The sequence below is a fragment of the Delphinapterus leucas genome, chromosome 3 (genome assembly GCF_059928025.1).
Source record: "Delphinapterus leucas isolate spDelLeu-1000000601 "Yukka" chromosome 3, BTC_Dleu_Yukka2, whole genome shotgun sequence".
Lineage (NCBI taxonomy): Eukaryota > Metazoa > Chordata > Mammalia > Artiodactyla > Monodontidae > Delphinapterus > Delphinapterus leucas.
The window spans coordinates 65,395,406-65,411,432 of record NC_143131.1 but is presented as its reverse complement, the minus strand read 5'-3'; the positions used below and the strand labels follow the sequence as shown (position 1 = coordinate 65,411,432).

The window sequence follows — 16,027 nt, the reverse complement described above, 5'->3', positions numbered from 1 at the left end:
GGGAAGGACTTGTACTTTTTTCCTTACACACAACTATGTTTTAACTTTTTTTGCAGTAGGTATTTATAACCTTTAGAAAAAATTACAAGATATCCTCTACAAATCTGTAATATAAAATATATTACTTTCAACTATAGCTTTTTATAAAACCAAGGCGTAAATGATGAGTTAACAAAACTCTTCCCTTCTACTGAGAATTTCATCTTTTAACTGTCTAGCTCTGTTCCCCAGGAAACCTGACAAAGATGAAGTGCCATTGTGTTATGAGGTAGCATTGCGTATGGTAAAAATGACCTGAAATCAGTAAACTGCAGCATCTGAACTAGGGGAAATTATAAATACCTGACTCCAGAATTTTGGCCTTCCTTGAGTACACTGACTCTTTAAACTTGGCATGTCCTTTGGAGAAATTCCAGCAAGAGATAAGGGTTCCTATAGGTCATGGGGCTTCTAAGCCAGGGCAGATCCTGCATCCCCCTGATTAAAGTCTGCTTTCTTTGCAACTGAGCAGTCAATAGAGGAGGGAGGGGATTTTAAGCACCCAATGACTCTGTGGACTGCTGCAGACTGCTGAGGACGCCTCCCACTAAGAGGAACAGCGTCCTGTTGGCAAACTGGATTTTCTGTCCTATATCCTTCTAAGTGAATCTGATGCCAAGAGTGGCTTTTGATAGTTTCCTGACTTAGTCTTGTCTTTAGTTGAACATAAGATGATGATCCCTTGGTGATATCTCGGACTGCCATTATAAGTGGGTTACACTCTCAGACGCCTGATTCAATTTGGCCAAGACACCATGAGATTAAAAGGGATGGGGAAAGAAATGCCAACAAGACATTGACGCCTAAGAGGGAGCTGGGGGAGGCTGGTCTAACAGTGAAAGCTCTGCAGCTTGTGATAGGGGATAATACTGGATCTTAGCATAAGCTGGACTGGCAGGAATGAGGGGTACAGACCAAATCAAACAGATACTTGGCTGAGAAAATGTGAATTAGACAAACAATGGTAATCCAACATATTAAGACCCTGTCACTAATGTTCTGGTATTTTAATTCTGGCCATCAATTTTTGGAAATGCTAGCCTTCATTAGGAGATTTACATTTTATAAAATTGCAGGAAAATCATGGACTATCTTTTAAAGGAAGCAAAAAGGAAGGTTCTTTTGTAACTAACTTGTTACACTCCAATGAATATGCCAAAAACATCAAGTTACTAAATGGTCATAATTACAAAGAAGCAGCTGCAGTTGTGCTTCTGATTGAGTGCAAGAACAGTGAACTCTTCCCTCTACTTCCAGTTATTAATCAATAACTATCTAGTTTCCATTAGAGTTTTAGTCAAACTTGCACCTTTATCCAAATCTCAACTCAGCTAAATTTGAGGACACATGGCTAACATGTATAAAATATTTACATTTACCGTCAACTATGTCTTTTGCATAAAATTCTGTAACCTCTTGGAAAGCGTGGCTGTATTCAAAATACATGTTATCCATCCTTTCTACTCGAATTCTGTCATCCCGCACGCTGAAAGAAAAAAATGCAAAATTAAAAAATTAATTATCCATAATCTTGCACTATCTGTATTTAGGCCTTGACCTGACCAAAATAAATAAGACTCATTCCTTATTCTCTCCCAAGTTGAAAAAAAAAGAGACAAAGAGCTAAGGTTTCCCAGTCAAAAGGCTGCATTTCATAAAATATTACTTTTACTACTAGTATTTTATATCACCTAGCACACTGTATTTTATATATATTGTTATTAAGAACTCATTAAGGTCAGTTACTTTAATAAACACAAAAGGGAGAAAAATGGAAAAGCATCAATTTAATTGCATCAATTGTTTAAATCCACTAGAAACAGAATACATCATTAATTTCTTTGAAGTGGCATCTTTGGTTGGCACTATGCTAATAAGTCCATTTCTTCTACCACAGCCTCCAGTCAAATATAGTAAATTCCCCTTAAGTCAACTCTCACTGTTTCTGTAAGTGGTTCTACACTTTTAAAAAATATGCATATGTGTGTGTGTGTATATACATAAATGATCACGTAAGTACATAAACAAAATCATCAAATCATCATCCATGCTAGTAGTGCATTGTCTTCCATTTTCTAGTTTGCTTGACTCCCCATTCCCCTCCCCTCCCCTCCCCTCCTCTCCTTTCCTAATCACCTCACTCCCAACCCGTTAACAGCCTAGGAGGAACCCTTCCTCATCTTTTTCATGTTCATATGGTCATACGTATGTCATATACACCTACTCATACATGCATTGTTTTATAGAATGGGGATGACTTTATACAAACTTCCCTGCATCTTCTTTTCTTCACTAAATAATAACTCTTGGAAATCCCTCCATATAAAGTGACCTAGCTACAACTCACTCTTTTTAATGTCTGAAAAATATTTGATAGTATGTAAAAGCCATAATTTATTCCACCATTTCTTTACTATTGGACATTCACTTGATGTTAACATTTTGCCACATGTTGCTTTAGAATATTTTTATCTAAAAAAAAATTATAGATACAGGTGTATCCTGCACACGTCCCTCTTCAGTCATATTCATCTACCATCTTCAGAAGTAAACACTACCTTCAATTTGGTGTATATTAGCACCATGTATGTTTTTATACTTTACAATATATTTTAGCATCTTTACACAATACACTGTACCATTTCATGTTTTAAATTTCTTATAAGCAGTACTTTATTACACCTATCCTTCTACAACTTGCTTTTGCACTCAGAATTATATTTCTAAGATTTATACATGAAGATGGACATATTTTTTTAACATCTTTATTGGAGTATAATTGCTTTAAAACAGTGTGTTAGTGTCTGCTATATAACAAAGTGAATCAGCTATATGTATACATATATCCCCATATCCCTTCCCTCTTGCATCTCCCTCCCACCCTTCCCTATCCCACCCCTCTAGGTGGTCACAAAGCACCAAGCTGATCTCCCTGTGCTATGCGGCTGCTTCCCACTAGCTATCTATTTTACATTTCGTAGTGTATGTATGTCAATGCCACTCTCTCACTTCGTCCCAGCTAACCCTTCCCCCTCACCACGTCCTCAAGTCCATTCTCTATGTTTGCATCTTTATTCCTGTCCTGCCCGTAGGTTCTTCAGAACCTTTTTTTTTTTTTAGATTCCATATATATGTGTTAGCATACGGTATTTGTTTTTCTCTTTCTGACTTACTTCACTCTGTATGACAGTGTCTAGGTCCATCCACCTGACTACAAATAGCTCAATTTCGTTTCTTTGTATCTGTTTTTAAATTTTCAATTATTTCTTATTTTTGAGTAAATTTTTAAGATTTGCTTTTCAAATTTAATTCACCTGAATTTATTTTGGGGGATGGTGTGAAGGTAGAAATACACTTTTATTTTCCATATGATTCTCAATTAAGGATCAAGCACCATTATAAAACATTCCATCTTTTCCTACTAATTTAGAATGCTGCCTCCACATTTCTACATACGTGTGACCCTGTTTCTGGCTTCTATCCTATTCCACTGATCTTTTTGTCTATCTCTGTATCAGGACCACAGTATTGTAATTTCCATGGCTTGGTATCAATATCTGTGGCAAGGCCCCTACCTTGCTTTTCAAGATTGTCTTGGCTATTCTTGGGCTTTTGAATTTTTTTAGAAGTTTTAGATTCATTTTGTCAAGTTTCACAAAAACCTTATTGGGCTTTTGACTGGATTTGCAATGAATTAATTTAGAGAGAAATGATATCTTAACAATCAAGATATCCTATTGTTAAAGATGGCATAATGTCTCTTTATTCATGTCTTTTATATCTAACAATAATGTTCTGTAATTTTCTCCATGTTATATATATCTTTGGTTGTGCTCACTCTTAGATATATTATAGATTAATACTACTGTGAAGGGAATCTTTTCTCCTATTACATTGACTAAAAGCTTATCACTGGTGTACATGAATCTAAATTTTTATATGTAGCAACAATGCTAAACACTTTTTTCCTGTATTGCCTATGTATGAATTAATATAATCTTCAAGAAGAAAATCTCTATTTTTCATTTCTTTTTTCTGTTTCACTACACAACTGGCTAAGACCTTCAGGGCTGCGTTGAACAAAGGTAAGGCTAACAGCCATCCTTTGTTTTCTTACTGGTACTAATGGGAATGCTTCCAAAGTTTTGACTCTTAAATGTGATTTTTACTAACGGGTTTTGGAATAAATGACTTACTAGCCCAAGGTTTGGTAAGTTTCCCAGTTTTTGCAAAAATAAAAAAAATTAGTCATAAAGGATTACTGAATCTTAGCTAATGTTCTTTCTATAGGTATTAAAATAATCATATTGTTTCCTCTCACTTAATCTGGTAAGATATTATTCATATTTTCTGATGCTGAATGATCTTTGCATTCCTGGAATATACTATACTTGTCCTGATGTTCTGCGTTGCTTAAATAAAGTTATAAATTTGATTTCTTAGTGTTTTTCTTTTCCCCCAGAAAATCTGTGCCAGCATACCTAGCTCCAAAGGCTTTTTCTGTTCTACTGCAAGACTAGACAGGCATAAGCTGCTTCAGGAAGAAATCTAAGAGGGAGGATTTTCTCCCATCTGTAGTGCTGAAGAGGATTTTTCCACCTTAATCCAATGGAGAGAGTATCAGACTAACTATTGCAAATCTCTTATCAATTTTTATCTTCCTGTAGACACCCTTAATACCTGGATTTTTAGAAGCCTACTGCAAAGCTATTTAGTAACTCAAAAAGCAATGAATGACCTTAGGTGAGTTCCACAATGCTTTTGTACAAGTCCCTAGAGTGAACACGCGAGGCAGCTGGTAACTCAATTACTGTTCTAATATTTTGTTTGAGAAGCAGATAAGAATTTAGAAACACATTAATTTTGATAAAAATGGACTTGTCAGTTACCCTTGAGGCTTTCATGGAAGCATTACAAGAGTGTTAAATTCAACATTCTGCAATCTGTATATAAAATATCCTTATGCAAACATTTTTTTCCACAAACTGATTGGAGTTATATGTGAAATCTCTTATCTGTTTCCCTAGATTTCTTTATGGTAAAAGCAAATCACTGTATCTTTGAAACAAAAGTCTACTTGAAACACTGTATACACAGAGAGTAATATCCGACCAGAATTTTGTCAAACTAGATTTTAGTAAAATTTCTATATTCAACAGAGAACTGTCAATCTTGGTTTCCTCAAACTGTAGCCTGTGAAATACCTGCATCAGAATCACCTGCAACACACATTAAAAGCACAGATGCCACACCCCAAATGTGTTCCATCTGAATTCAGCAAGAAGCTGGAGGAGAGGGGGTATTTTCAACAGGGTTTTCGGGGTGACTCGCAGGCAAACTGCAGACTGAAAACACTCATCTACACGAAAAATACTGGCAGCCATTGTAGGACTAGAGTACAAAGTGGAAATATAAATCGTCTCCAAAGACAGTCTATGTTTTTAGCTGCTCTATTAGAGGTGAGCAGTAAATATCTTTTCACCAAAAAATTAAGTCAACGATGGTCCCATAATTGACCTAGGACTTAAAAAATTATTTAAAAAACACCTTCCCACCCTCTACAGAGGCTCTTTGTGACCAGAGGCTGAAGCCTTCTGAACAGAAAAGAGACTGAACAGAGGCTATGCTCCTCCTCCGTGGGCCTGGGGTGGCAACTGCCCTTCTGCACTGGATGGGAGGACTAATGTCAGCATGTGAGTCTCAGTCACTACATGGGGTATGCGAAGCTGGACTGTCTTAAAATTTCTAATTTTATTTTATTTTTTTAAAGATTTATTTTTTATTTATTTATTTTTGGCAGCATTGGGTCTTAGTTGCAGCACGTGGGACCTTTGTTGAGGCATGTGGGATCTTTCGTTGCAGCGTGCGGGCTTCTCTCTAGCTGTGGCAGCGGGTTTTCTCTTCTCTAGTTGTGGCGCGCAGGCTCCAGAGCACGTGTCCTCTGTAGTTTGTGGCGCGTGGGCTCTCTAGTTGAGGCACACAAGCTCAGTAGTTGCAGCACTAGGGCTTAGTTGTCCTGCAGCGAGTGGGATCTTAGTTCCCTGACCAGCGATCGAACCCACGTCCCCTGCATTGTAAGGTGGATTCTTTAGCACTGGACCACCAGGGAAGTGTCAAGATTTCTAATTTTAAAAAATCCTTTTCATATGTTACATGCCTCTGTGTTGCCAAATGTATTGTTTTTGAAAAATTAAGTGGCAATAAAACTCTCAACAAGTGTGGAACCTACACTAAAAAAGGGGGGAACTTTAGACCCAGTAATGTCAACTTGGACATAAAATTGGTGATTCTCTGGTGCTGAGTAGCAAACTACCTACAAAGATTTTGATAATGTTTAATTGTGACCAAATGTCAACTTACCAATTTATGATCTATGCTGACTTTTGAAACTATAATTTTTATAGATAAAAAGAGCCTTGCTAAAGGCTGACAATCTACTCTAGGAAAACCCAAGGCCTCTTCTGACAGTGTCCTTATTGATAATAATAATACGGATTGAGTTCCAAGCTTGCTGAGTGATTAATTCTTTCCTCTGAGGACAGAATGCAATAGAGATTGAGACTGAATAAAACAGACTATGTAACATAGTTACAATGCCTCTATATCAGAATTAGGATGAAATTCATTAATTTATTACTTCTTATAATAGGAAACCATCACTTTCTTAGAAGACTGAGGGCATTATGTCAAATTATAAAGACAACCACTAGAATGAAAATATCAGAATAACCCCAGAAGAACAGCAAAGAAAACAGACCATATAGTGGAAGATTCTTTAAGATATAAAAATAGAAAACTGAATATGGACAAACTAATATCAAATATATCTACCATAATGACAAATGTAAATGGGCTAAACTCACTTATTTAAAGAAAATTAACCTCGGATTGGATTACAAAAGAAGAAAAACTGGGACTTCCCTGGTGGCACCGTGGTTAAGAATCTGCCTGCCAATGCAGGGGACACAGGTTCAAGCCCTGGTCCGGGAAGATCCCACGTACCATGGAGCAACTAAGCCCGTGCACCACAAATACTGAACCTGCACTCTGGAGCCCACGAGCCACAACTACTGAAGCCCGCACACCCAAAGCCCATGCTCTGCAACAAGAGAAGCCACCACAATGAGAAGCCTGTGCACCACAATGAAGAGTAGCCCCTAATGCTGAATACTAGTGGTCATAGTAACTATTCTTGTTATTCTTCTGACTTTTTTGGGTCTATTACTAGTGCTTGCTATTGTTGTAGTTGTATAATCTTACACAATAGAGAAGTTTCCTGAAGCATTGCTGTCATTTTTGGTGTTGTCTTGTAATTAATAATGCATGAATGGATGTCGAATTTTATCAAAATACTTTTCACATCTGTCTAGATGATCATACATTTTTCTCCTTTACCTTACTAATGTGATGGGTTATATTATTAGATTTCTTTATGTTGAACTGTTTTTATATTCTTCAGCTAAGGCATCACACTATCTTCTATTTATCCTTTTTAGTATACTGATGGATTCTGTTTGCTAACATTTAATTTTGGAGACTGATTATATGATTTACACCTTAAAAAAAAAAAAGAGTAGCCCCTCATTCTTGCAACTAGAGAAAGCCCGCACAGCAATGAAGACCCAACACAGCCATAAATAAATAAATAAACTCATTTTAAAAAGAAGAAGAAAAACTTTCTACACTACCAATAGGAGCAAAACTTAAAGTAATTCAGAAAGTTTAGAAAGAAAAGGTTGGCTGGAAAAAAATTGCCCAGATTAATATATTAGGCTAGTGCAAATAAAAAGAAAGCATGGGACAAGATTTTCTTATCAGGCAAGATAAAATTCAGGACAAAAAGCATTGTAACAAGACAAAGAGAGGTACTTAATGATAAAAAGGACAAGATGGAAGAAAAGCTTTTCATCCCATATCCTTACAAGAGTTTTAGATTTTTGAACCATTGGAATATACTACTTATTCAAAAAATAAAATTGTTTCTTTAGAAGAGAGAAAGAGGGCTTCCCTGGTGGCGCAGCGGTTGAGAGTCTGCCTGCCAATGCAGGGGACACGGGTTCGAGCCCTGGTCTGGGAGGATCCCACATGCCGCGGAGCAACTAGGCCTGTGAGCCACAACTACTGAGCCTGCGCGTCTGCAGCCTGTGCTCCGCAAGAAGAGAGGCCGCAATAGTGAGAGGCCCGTGCACCGCAATGAAGAGTGGCCCCCACTTGCTGCAACGAGAGAAAAGCCCTCGCACAGAAACGAAGACCCAACACAGCCATAAATAAATAAATAAAAAGCTAAAACTATAAAGCTTTCAGAAAAATATGGAGGAATATGTCTATGAACTTGGTATAGGCACAGATTTCTTAAGAATTAAAAAAAAAAAAAAAAGAGAAAGAAAAAGGAAAGAGTGGATTACAGGATTTACACAGGAGCTCCCAGGAGAAGATGTTTGTCCACTTACCTGGACTTAAACCTGGGAGGCTAAGGAGTCCAGGAAACGGAATGGCTGCAACCTTCCTGCTACCTTGTGGAATGTAAGAGGGCAAACGCCAGAGGGAGAGACAAAGGAGAAGAGCCCCTAAATCCATCCATGCCCAATTCCAGCCTACCTTCAAGCTTTTCACTTACATGAGCCAATATGTTCATTTTTAACTTTTAAAAATTCAATAAGAACTCACTATGAAGTATACAGTTTTCAAAAAGCAAAAGAGTCTTTGCTGTCCAGAGAAGGAAGTGGACACAATCATACAGACAGCATCTTAGAAAGATGGCAACCTCTACTGTTGGCCAGATGCGCAATAGTGAACTGAGGTGAGAAAGACCCAGTTTGATTTCAGCTGGTGAGCCTGCTTCCGACCAAACCAAGAGGGAGACAGAGTACAAGTCAGAGACTGTAGAGACCAGGAAGCCCCCGGCCACCACTACACACTTTCCCACCAAGCAGATATAAAGGGACCTTAGACAAGTTACCACCGGGGGATAGAAATTAAAAGCAGATTTAGGGCAAGCCCCCGCAGAGTTAGAAAGACCCGAAGTAAGCAAACACTAGGACCTAGCTCCAGAGGACAGCCCTGTTGGGGAGCCAGAAGAAGAACTGAGAATCTCCTCACTCACTATGCAAACTCCATGGGGCCTCAGACAGAGGAGGCCTAAGGCCCAGGAAGTAACCAAGGCCTGCACAAATGACAGCTGTGCCTGCTGTTCAAAAGACTAAGACAGGAGGTCTTATCTTATCTTAACTTATCTTAAGGTAAGAAGTCTACACTAGGTAAACTCATGTCTTTCTAAAATTTTCTCTAGCTTTTGATTTTACTTTTTCTTTTATAGTAGTTGTTACTTTAAGAAAAAAAAAAAAAGGTAACACAACAAAAAATTGCTCATCTGTCTGGAAATTGCTAACCTGACAGGGAAGTACTTCTATCTGCAATGAGGTCAGGAAAACTAAGAGGATTAGAGTGCTCAAACTTTGGGGAACCAGGGAGAAGAGAAAACGAAGGGGGAGGGAATGGAGGCAGAAAGCCCAAGGGCCTAGAGAAGGCATCATTTCTGCCCACAGTCATAACCTCCCAGCTCTTCTTCCCTGACCCTGGAAATCTTCTCTTAAGGATGAACTCCCTTGGAACAATATTTTAAAACCTCCATCCTTTCTTAATCTTTCAGTCTATCCCAATCCTGGGTCTTTTTGCCACCCATCTCCACATACCATACCCCCAGCCCTGTGCACATATTCTTATTTAACAAGCCAGCCAAGACTCACCTCCTCTAAGACGTTTTCCCAGAAGAATAACTACATGCTAGGATGGCCTGTGCTTTCTACTGGACATGTGGGACTGCAGTTTGTAAAGTAATACCTTCAGAAATAAAGCTACTTTGTTTGAAGCACACATGCTTTTTGTCAGGAACTTTACTGCCAGAGATAGAAATACAAACTGTAATATGCATTATAAAGGAATGAAAGTTTCATGGAATATTAACCAAAATAATGTCAACTGTGCTATAAAACATTACTTATTTTGAAGTCCAGAAGCAGAGGTGAAAGAAGGGAATGGTTGCTTCTTTGTGTGTTTTTACTGAGAAGCCGTATAATGGAGTGGTTCAGAGCCTATGCTTCAGAGCCAGGAAGTCTGGATCAAATTCCAGTTCTTCCACTTAGTAGTTGGATAACACCAGACTTAACAGCTCTCTGCCTCAGTTTCCTGGAAATCTGTATTAAAAGAACAGTAGCTCCCTCACAGGGGGTTTGTGAAGATTAAATCAGTCAATAAATATTATAAAGCCCCTAGAATAGTGTCTAATACATAGTGTTAGTTATTGTTGTTATTATTAACATTATTACTGCTACTTAGGAATGAAAGATAGGAATAGTCATGTGCTCAAAGGAAAAGGCAAAAAAGGGAGAGTGCTTTAGAACAGACGAAATTGGGCAGGACAGGCACAAAGGAAAGAACACATCAGCAATGAAAAATATTCCCAGTAGCTACCAAGATGTTTCTAATGGTACCTTTTTCACTCCAGGGGAGCACAGGATGAAGATGAGGAAAAGCGAATGTGGGATTTCAGAAACCACTACCCCTCCCCAAAATAGCACCTCACCTACTTCTGATGCTTGAAATGCCTTTAAATAGACACAAAGCATTTTCATTTCACGGGTAGAAACAAAAGAAGCCACTCAAAGGTCACTTAAATAGCAGTCTTCAAAGATGACAAAACAAAAGATACGGGTTAATTTTAAAGTTTATCTTTAGAAAAATTAACAAAAGTTGCTAAACTCTAAAGCCAATTACCTAGACATGTACACACTACTATATATAAAATAGATAACTAATAAGGACCCACTGTATAGCACAGGGAATACTACTCAATACTCTGTAATGACCCATATGGGAAAAGAATCTATGGGTTAGCCAAAAAGTTCCTTCAGTTTTTAAGTAAAAATGAAAGTCATTTTCACCAAGAACTTTATTGAACAACGTATTCACCGTTTTGTTCCAACTTCTGCCGTTTTTCAGGCAACTTCATAATTCCATCTTCCCAAAACTTTTTATCTTTTTGAGCAAAGAACTGTTCCGGATGCCTTTTATAGTCTTCCAGGGAATTGAAAATTTTTTCCACTAAGAGAATTTTGTAAAGACAGAAATAAACGGAAATCTGAAGGTGCAATGTCTGGTGAATAAGGTGCATGAATCAGAACTCTCCAGCCAATATGTAACAGTTTTTGCCTGGTCATCAAAGAAACATGTGGTCTTGCATAATCCTGATGGAAGATGACGCGTTTTCTGTTGACTAATTCGGGACACTTTTCATAGAGTGCTGCTTTCAGTCGGTCTAACTGGGAGCAGTACTTGTTGGAATTAATAGTTTGGTTTTCCGGAAGGAGCTCATAATAGAGGACTCCCTTCCAATCCCACGATATACAAAATACATCACCTTCTTTGGATGAAGACCGGCCTTTGGTGTGGTTGTTGGTGGTTCATTTCGCTTGCCCCACAATCTCTTCCATTCTTCCACATTATTGTACAGTATCCACTTTTCATTGCCCATCACAATTTGTTTTAAAAACAGAACGTTTTCGTTACATTTAAGTGGAGAATTGCATGTAGAAATACGGTCAAGAACGTTTTTTTCGCTTAACTTATGTAGAATCCAAACATCAAAGCTATTAACATAACCAAGCTGGTGCACATGATTTTCAATGCTTGATTTGGATATTTTGATTATGTCGGCTATCTGCTGTGTGGTATAACATTGATTGTTCTCAATTAATGTCTCAATTTGATCGCTATCAACTTCAACTGGTCTACCCAATGGTGGAGCATCGTCCAGCGAGAAATCACCAGCACGAAACTTCGCAAACCACTTTTGACACGTTCAATCAGTCACAGTACCAAAAACTCAAATGTTCAGCAAGTGAATGGATAAACAAGTTGGTAGCAATTCTACTGAACAATAAAAAGGAACAAACTACCAATACACTCAAAGCATGGGTGAATTTCACAGGCATTATGCTGAAAGGGGCTAGACATGAAAGAGTACATACTGTAATGATTCCATCTATGTGAAATTCTGTAACAGTCGACTCAGATCAGTATTTGTTTGGCGTAGGAGGTGGACATGGGGAGAAAAATGACTGCAAAGAGGCACAGGGAACTTTCTGGGAAGATGGAAATGTTCTATATCTTAATTGGAGTGGTGGTTATATTGATGCATATATTTATCAAAATTGATTTGACTCATATACTTAAAATGTGTAAACTGTATTGCATATAAATTATACTTAAGGTTGATTAAAAATTAAAGCTTTATTCCAAAAATATTAAAGCTTTATATATTTGCCATATATAATTTATAGGTGAAAATTTTCTATTAAAAAATCTGAACATTTTGGTACAGATGAGCTGGTTTGCAGGGCAGAAATTGAGACACAGATGTAGAGAACAAACGTACGGACACCAAAGGGGGAAAGCGGCAGGGTGGTGGTGGTGGTGTGATTAATTGGGAGATTGGGATTGACATGTGTACACTGATGTGTATAAAATGGATAACTAAAAAAATCTGAACATTTAGACCAACAAATTCCTGTGCCAGTGTGTATTTCAAATACATTTTTGGAATAAGATTCTAATTCAAGTATTTATTCAGCAAAAAGCAATGGTGCAGAGAAGCATCTCATTTCGAAGAAAAACATTTAACTTCAAAAAGTACATTCCATATTTATATGCTTTGAGATGATCATAGTTTAAATGTCATCCACTATTTCCCATACACACAATCACCCCAACACGAAGCAAATTTTTACAAAATAATTTACGCTTTCTGTGGTTCAAAGACATTTTTGTTAATCACAAAAATCACAAAATCTTTACCTGACATTATATGCCCTCGAGAAAAAGCAAAAGAAATCCTACTTTTCTGAGAGTCTTATATAATCCTGAAGAGAATGCTCAGCATTAAAACATTCTCAGCTTAGTGGAAATTCATCTCAAACATTTTTTTCATGCATGATTAAAAGCATTCTCTCAGTGACAGACACAAAATCAAGACCATTTCACTCGGATCATATGCCTTTGAGTTCATTAACAAGCTCGAGCCTGCCTCAGACAACTTAAAAGAACCAATCTTCCTAAACTGATATTTTTCTCTACAAACAACGAACTCTGATATTATCCCAAGAAACAGCTGCTTCAAAAAAAATAATCAAGTTGACGATCTGGAATTCATAGTACATGAATAACTAACTGATGTTTCCTTTTCAATTCAACAAATCTTCACTACAGGAATAAATGGAAAAAAGGAGTTCCCTGCTGTGTGTTATGGGCTGAATTATGTCCTCCTAAAATCCCTATGTGGAACTCCTAACCTCCAGTACCTCAGAATGGGACCTTTTTTGAAGACAGAGTGCTTACAGAGGTCATCAAGTTGAAGTGAGGTCATTAGGGTGGGTTCTAGTTCAATATGACTGGTGTCCCTAAGAAAAGGGGAAATCTGGACACAGACACACAAAACGAAGACTACATAAAGAAACATAGGAAGAAGATGGCCATCTATGAGCCAAGGAGAGAGGCCTGGGAGAGCCTTCCCTCACAGCCCTGAGAAGGAAACAACCCTGCTGGAACCTTGATTTTGGATTTCTAGCCTCCGGAAGAGTAAAACAATAAATTTCTGTTTTATAAGCCACCCAGCCTGTGGTACTTCGTTACATCAGTCCTAGCAAACTAACACAACCCTACTAAAGGGCTCAGTATCTATTTAGAGGTGCTTATAAACAAATCACTAAAATACCAAGTAGATTGAAAAGAATGCCTGTGGTAGTATCTGCCAATTTCAAGAGTGTAAATATTCTCACCATGGCTGATTTTAAGCTACCAAAGCTTACCTGAAAGAAAATTCCATGGAAATATAACCATCCATTCTCACAAGCCACTACAAGCGAAATCCAGCACAGAGCAAAAACGCAGGCATCAGTATTTAATACACAGGTGATTTCAATGTACAGCCAAGACTAGAATCCCAACTGAAAATTGCAGGACAGCTTCATAAAAGCAATAAGACTGTTAAAATACAGACTATTTTAGAAGACAGATGAGGAGAAAACACACCACACCACATAAGAATAGCTTAAGAATGGCAAAACAACAAGTGAAGAATGAAAAAAAAGAACTAATATTTACTGAGCACTTACTATGTTCTATGCACTGTTTTAAACCCATTATATGTATTAACTATCTTAATCCTCACTACTACTCTGTGAAAAAGTTCCATTATTATATACCTGGTTTTGCATAAGAAAACAGAGCCACAGAGAGGTTAATAAGATCCACAGCTAAAAAACGAAAACAAAAACAAAAAACCAAGGAAGCTAGGATTCAAACACAGGTTGTCTGGCCCCAGACTCTGTACTCAGACCACTGTCCTGTGCCATCTCTCATTGTACATGACATGTTTAGAACACAGCAATTAGTCTAGTGCAACTAGAGCCCAGAGAAAGGGACAAGGGACTAGACAGGAGAAAGTGTGCCATATTCCTGGCTTCATGTTACCTTACTTAAGCAATGGGTTTTCAACTCAAACTCTTGTAAAATCAATCAATTTAACCTTCTTGCATAATTTGTTGTTTAAATACGTCCAATCAAATAGAAAAGCCTGGAAGTGAAAATCTATCTGTAAAACAAAATCACCACCTCTTTATTTATATGCGAAAATACGATTTAGACACAAGGATTGTTTAGCAGGCAACAAGCACCTGTCATCATTCAGGAGCAATTAGTGTGGCCTAGAGCCTCTGACAAGGAATGCAGGAAAATCATACACATTCCCTAAGCCACAAAGAGAATTCTGGAAGATGGGGCTGCACTCACTAAGCTCCTGGGGCAAAGACAGCACCACACACGAAAAGCCTAAGTTTTCTACTTCTGAGGTTAGAGGAAAGACACCTATAAACACTTCACATCACCAAGGCCCCGGGGGCCTAGTGAATTCCACTATTGTTTCCAACATTTAGCCAGTATTTAACTCTGGAATTGTTCTAAAAAAAAAAAAAAAAAAAAGAATGCTTTTTATCTATGTATTTGCAGAGCACTGTAAAACAGCAGCATTTTGACAAAGGTAGTATTTTAGTATATAGGGCAATGGCAAAACTGAATAAAACACATACCCTTTAAGTAACATCTTTGCATTGTCAGTACAGAGGGAAAGATAAAGTGAAAGGAAACAGGCAAACAAGGAGGGAGAGAGAGGCTTCTCTCCTTTTACAGGCAAATACTTTTATGCTCACAGGGCCTTGGAACTAACCTAAGGAAGCCCTTTCTTCTGCAGCCCCAGAAAAATGACAGAATATGTTGAGAGGCTAAGTTCTGTGTCTCTCTGTAGCAATAAGTAGGTGGGAAGGAGGTAGAATATGACAATCAACCTACAGGCCAGGCTGTTCCCACTGTTCTCCAGAAGGGAGAAGAAATAGGATTTTATTCTCCATGGGTGGGCAATCTCTTGTCTTGCTCAATTTAATCACCCACAAGTAAACTCTGTGATATCCGGGGGTTGAGAGTTAAAAGTTACATAAAGACTGTAAAGTATCCTTACCGACACCTAAATGACTGCCTAACTTGGCAACCAGGAATTGCTTAAAAAGGGCAGTAATCACTTTATCAAATACTTCCAAACTCCCAATATTTTAGTCAGAAGCAAACTAGTTTTTACATTCTTACTTGCAAAAATTATATCTCAACAGTATTAAACACCTGTCACTTAGTGGCTTATTGGAACAACACACATTTATTATCTCACAGTTCTGTAGGTCAGAATTCTAACACTGGTCTCACTGGGCTGAAATCAGGGTATTGACAGGGCTGTGTTCCCTTTCTGAAGGCTCTGGAAGAGAATCTGGTTCCTTGCCCTTTCCAGTTTCTAGAGGCAGGCTACGTTTCTTGGCTTGTAGCCTCTTCCTCCATCTTCTGAGCCAAAATGGGTGGGTCACACACTCACAGCACATCACTCTGACTCTTC

At 38.0% G+C, this 16,027-nt stretch overlaps 1 protein-coding gene across 5 annotated transcripts in view; it reads right to left on the bottom strand.

Annotated features, from left to right (window-relative positions):
* MSH3 (mutS homolog 3) overlaps nt 1-16,027 on the bottom strand; it is a 182,999-nt gene that overhangs the window by 123,318 nt on the left and 43,654 nt on the right. For all 5 annotated transcript variants that reach the window (XM_022593737.3, XM_022593729.3, XM_022593721.3 and 2 more), the window contains exon 9: nt 1,419-1,525. In XM_022593737.3, coding sequence (XP_022449445.2) covers nt 1,419-1,525 — 107 coding nt within the window. The remainder of the gene's footprint in view (nt 1-1,418; nt 1,526-16,027) is intronic.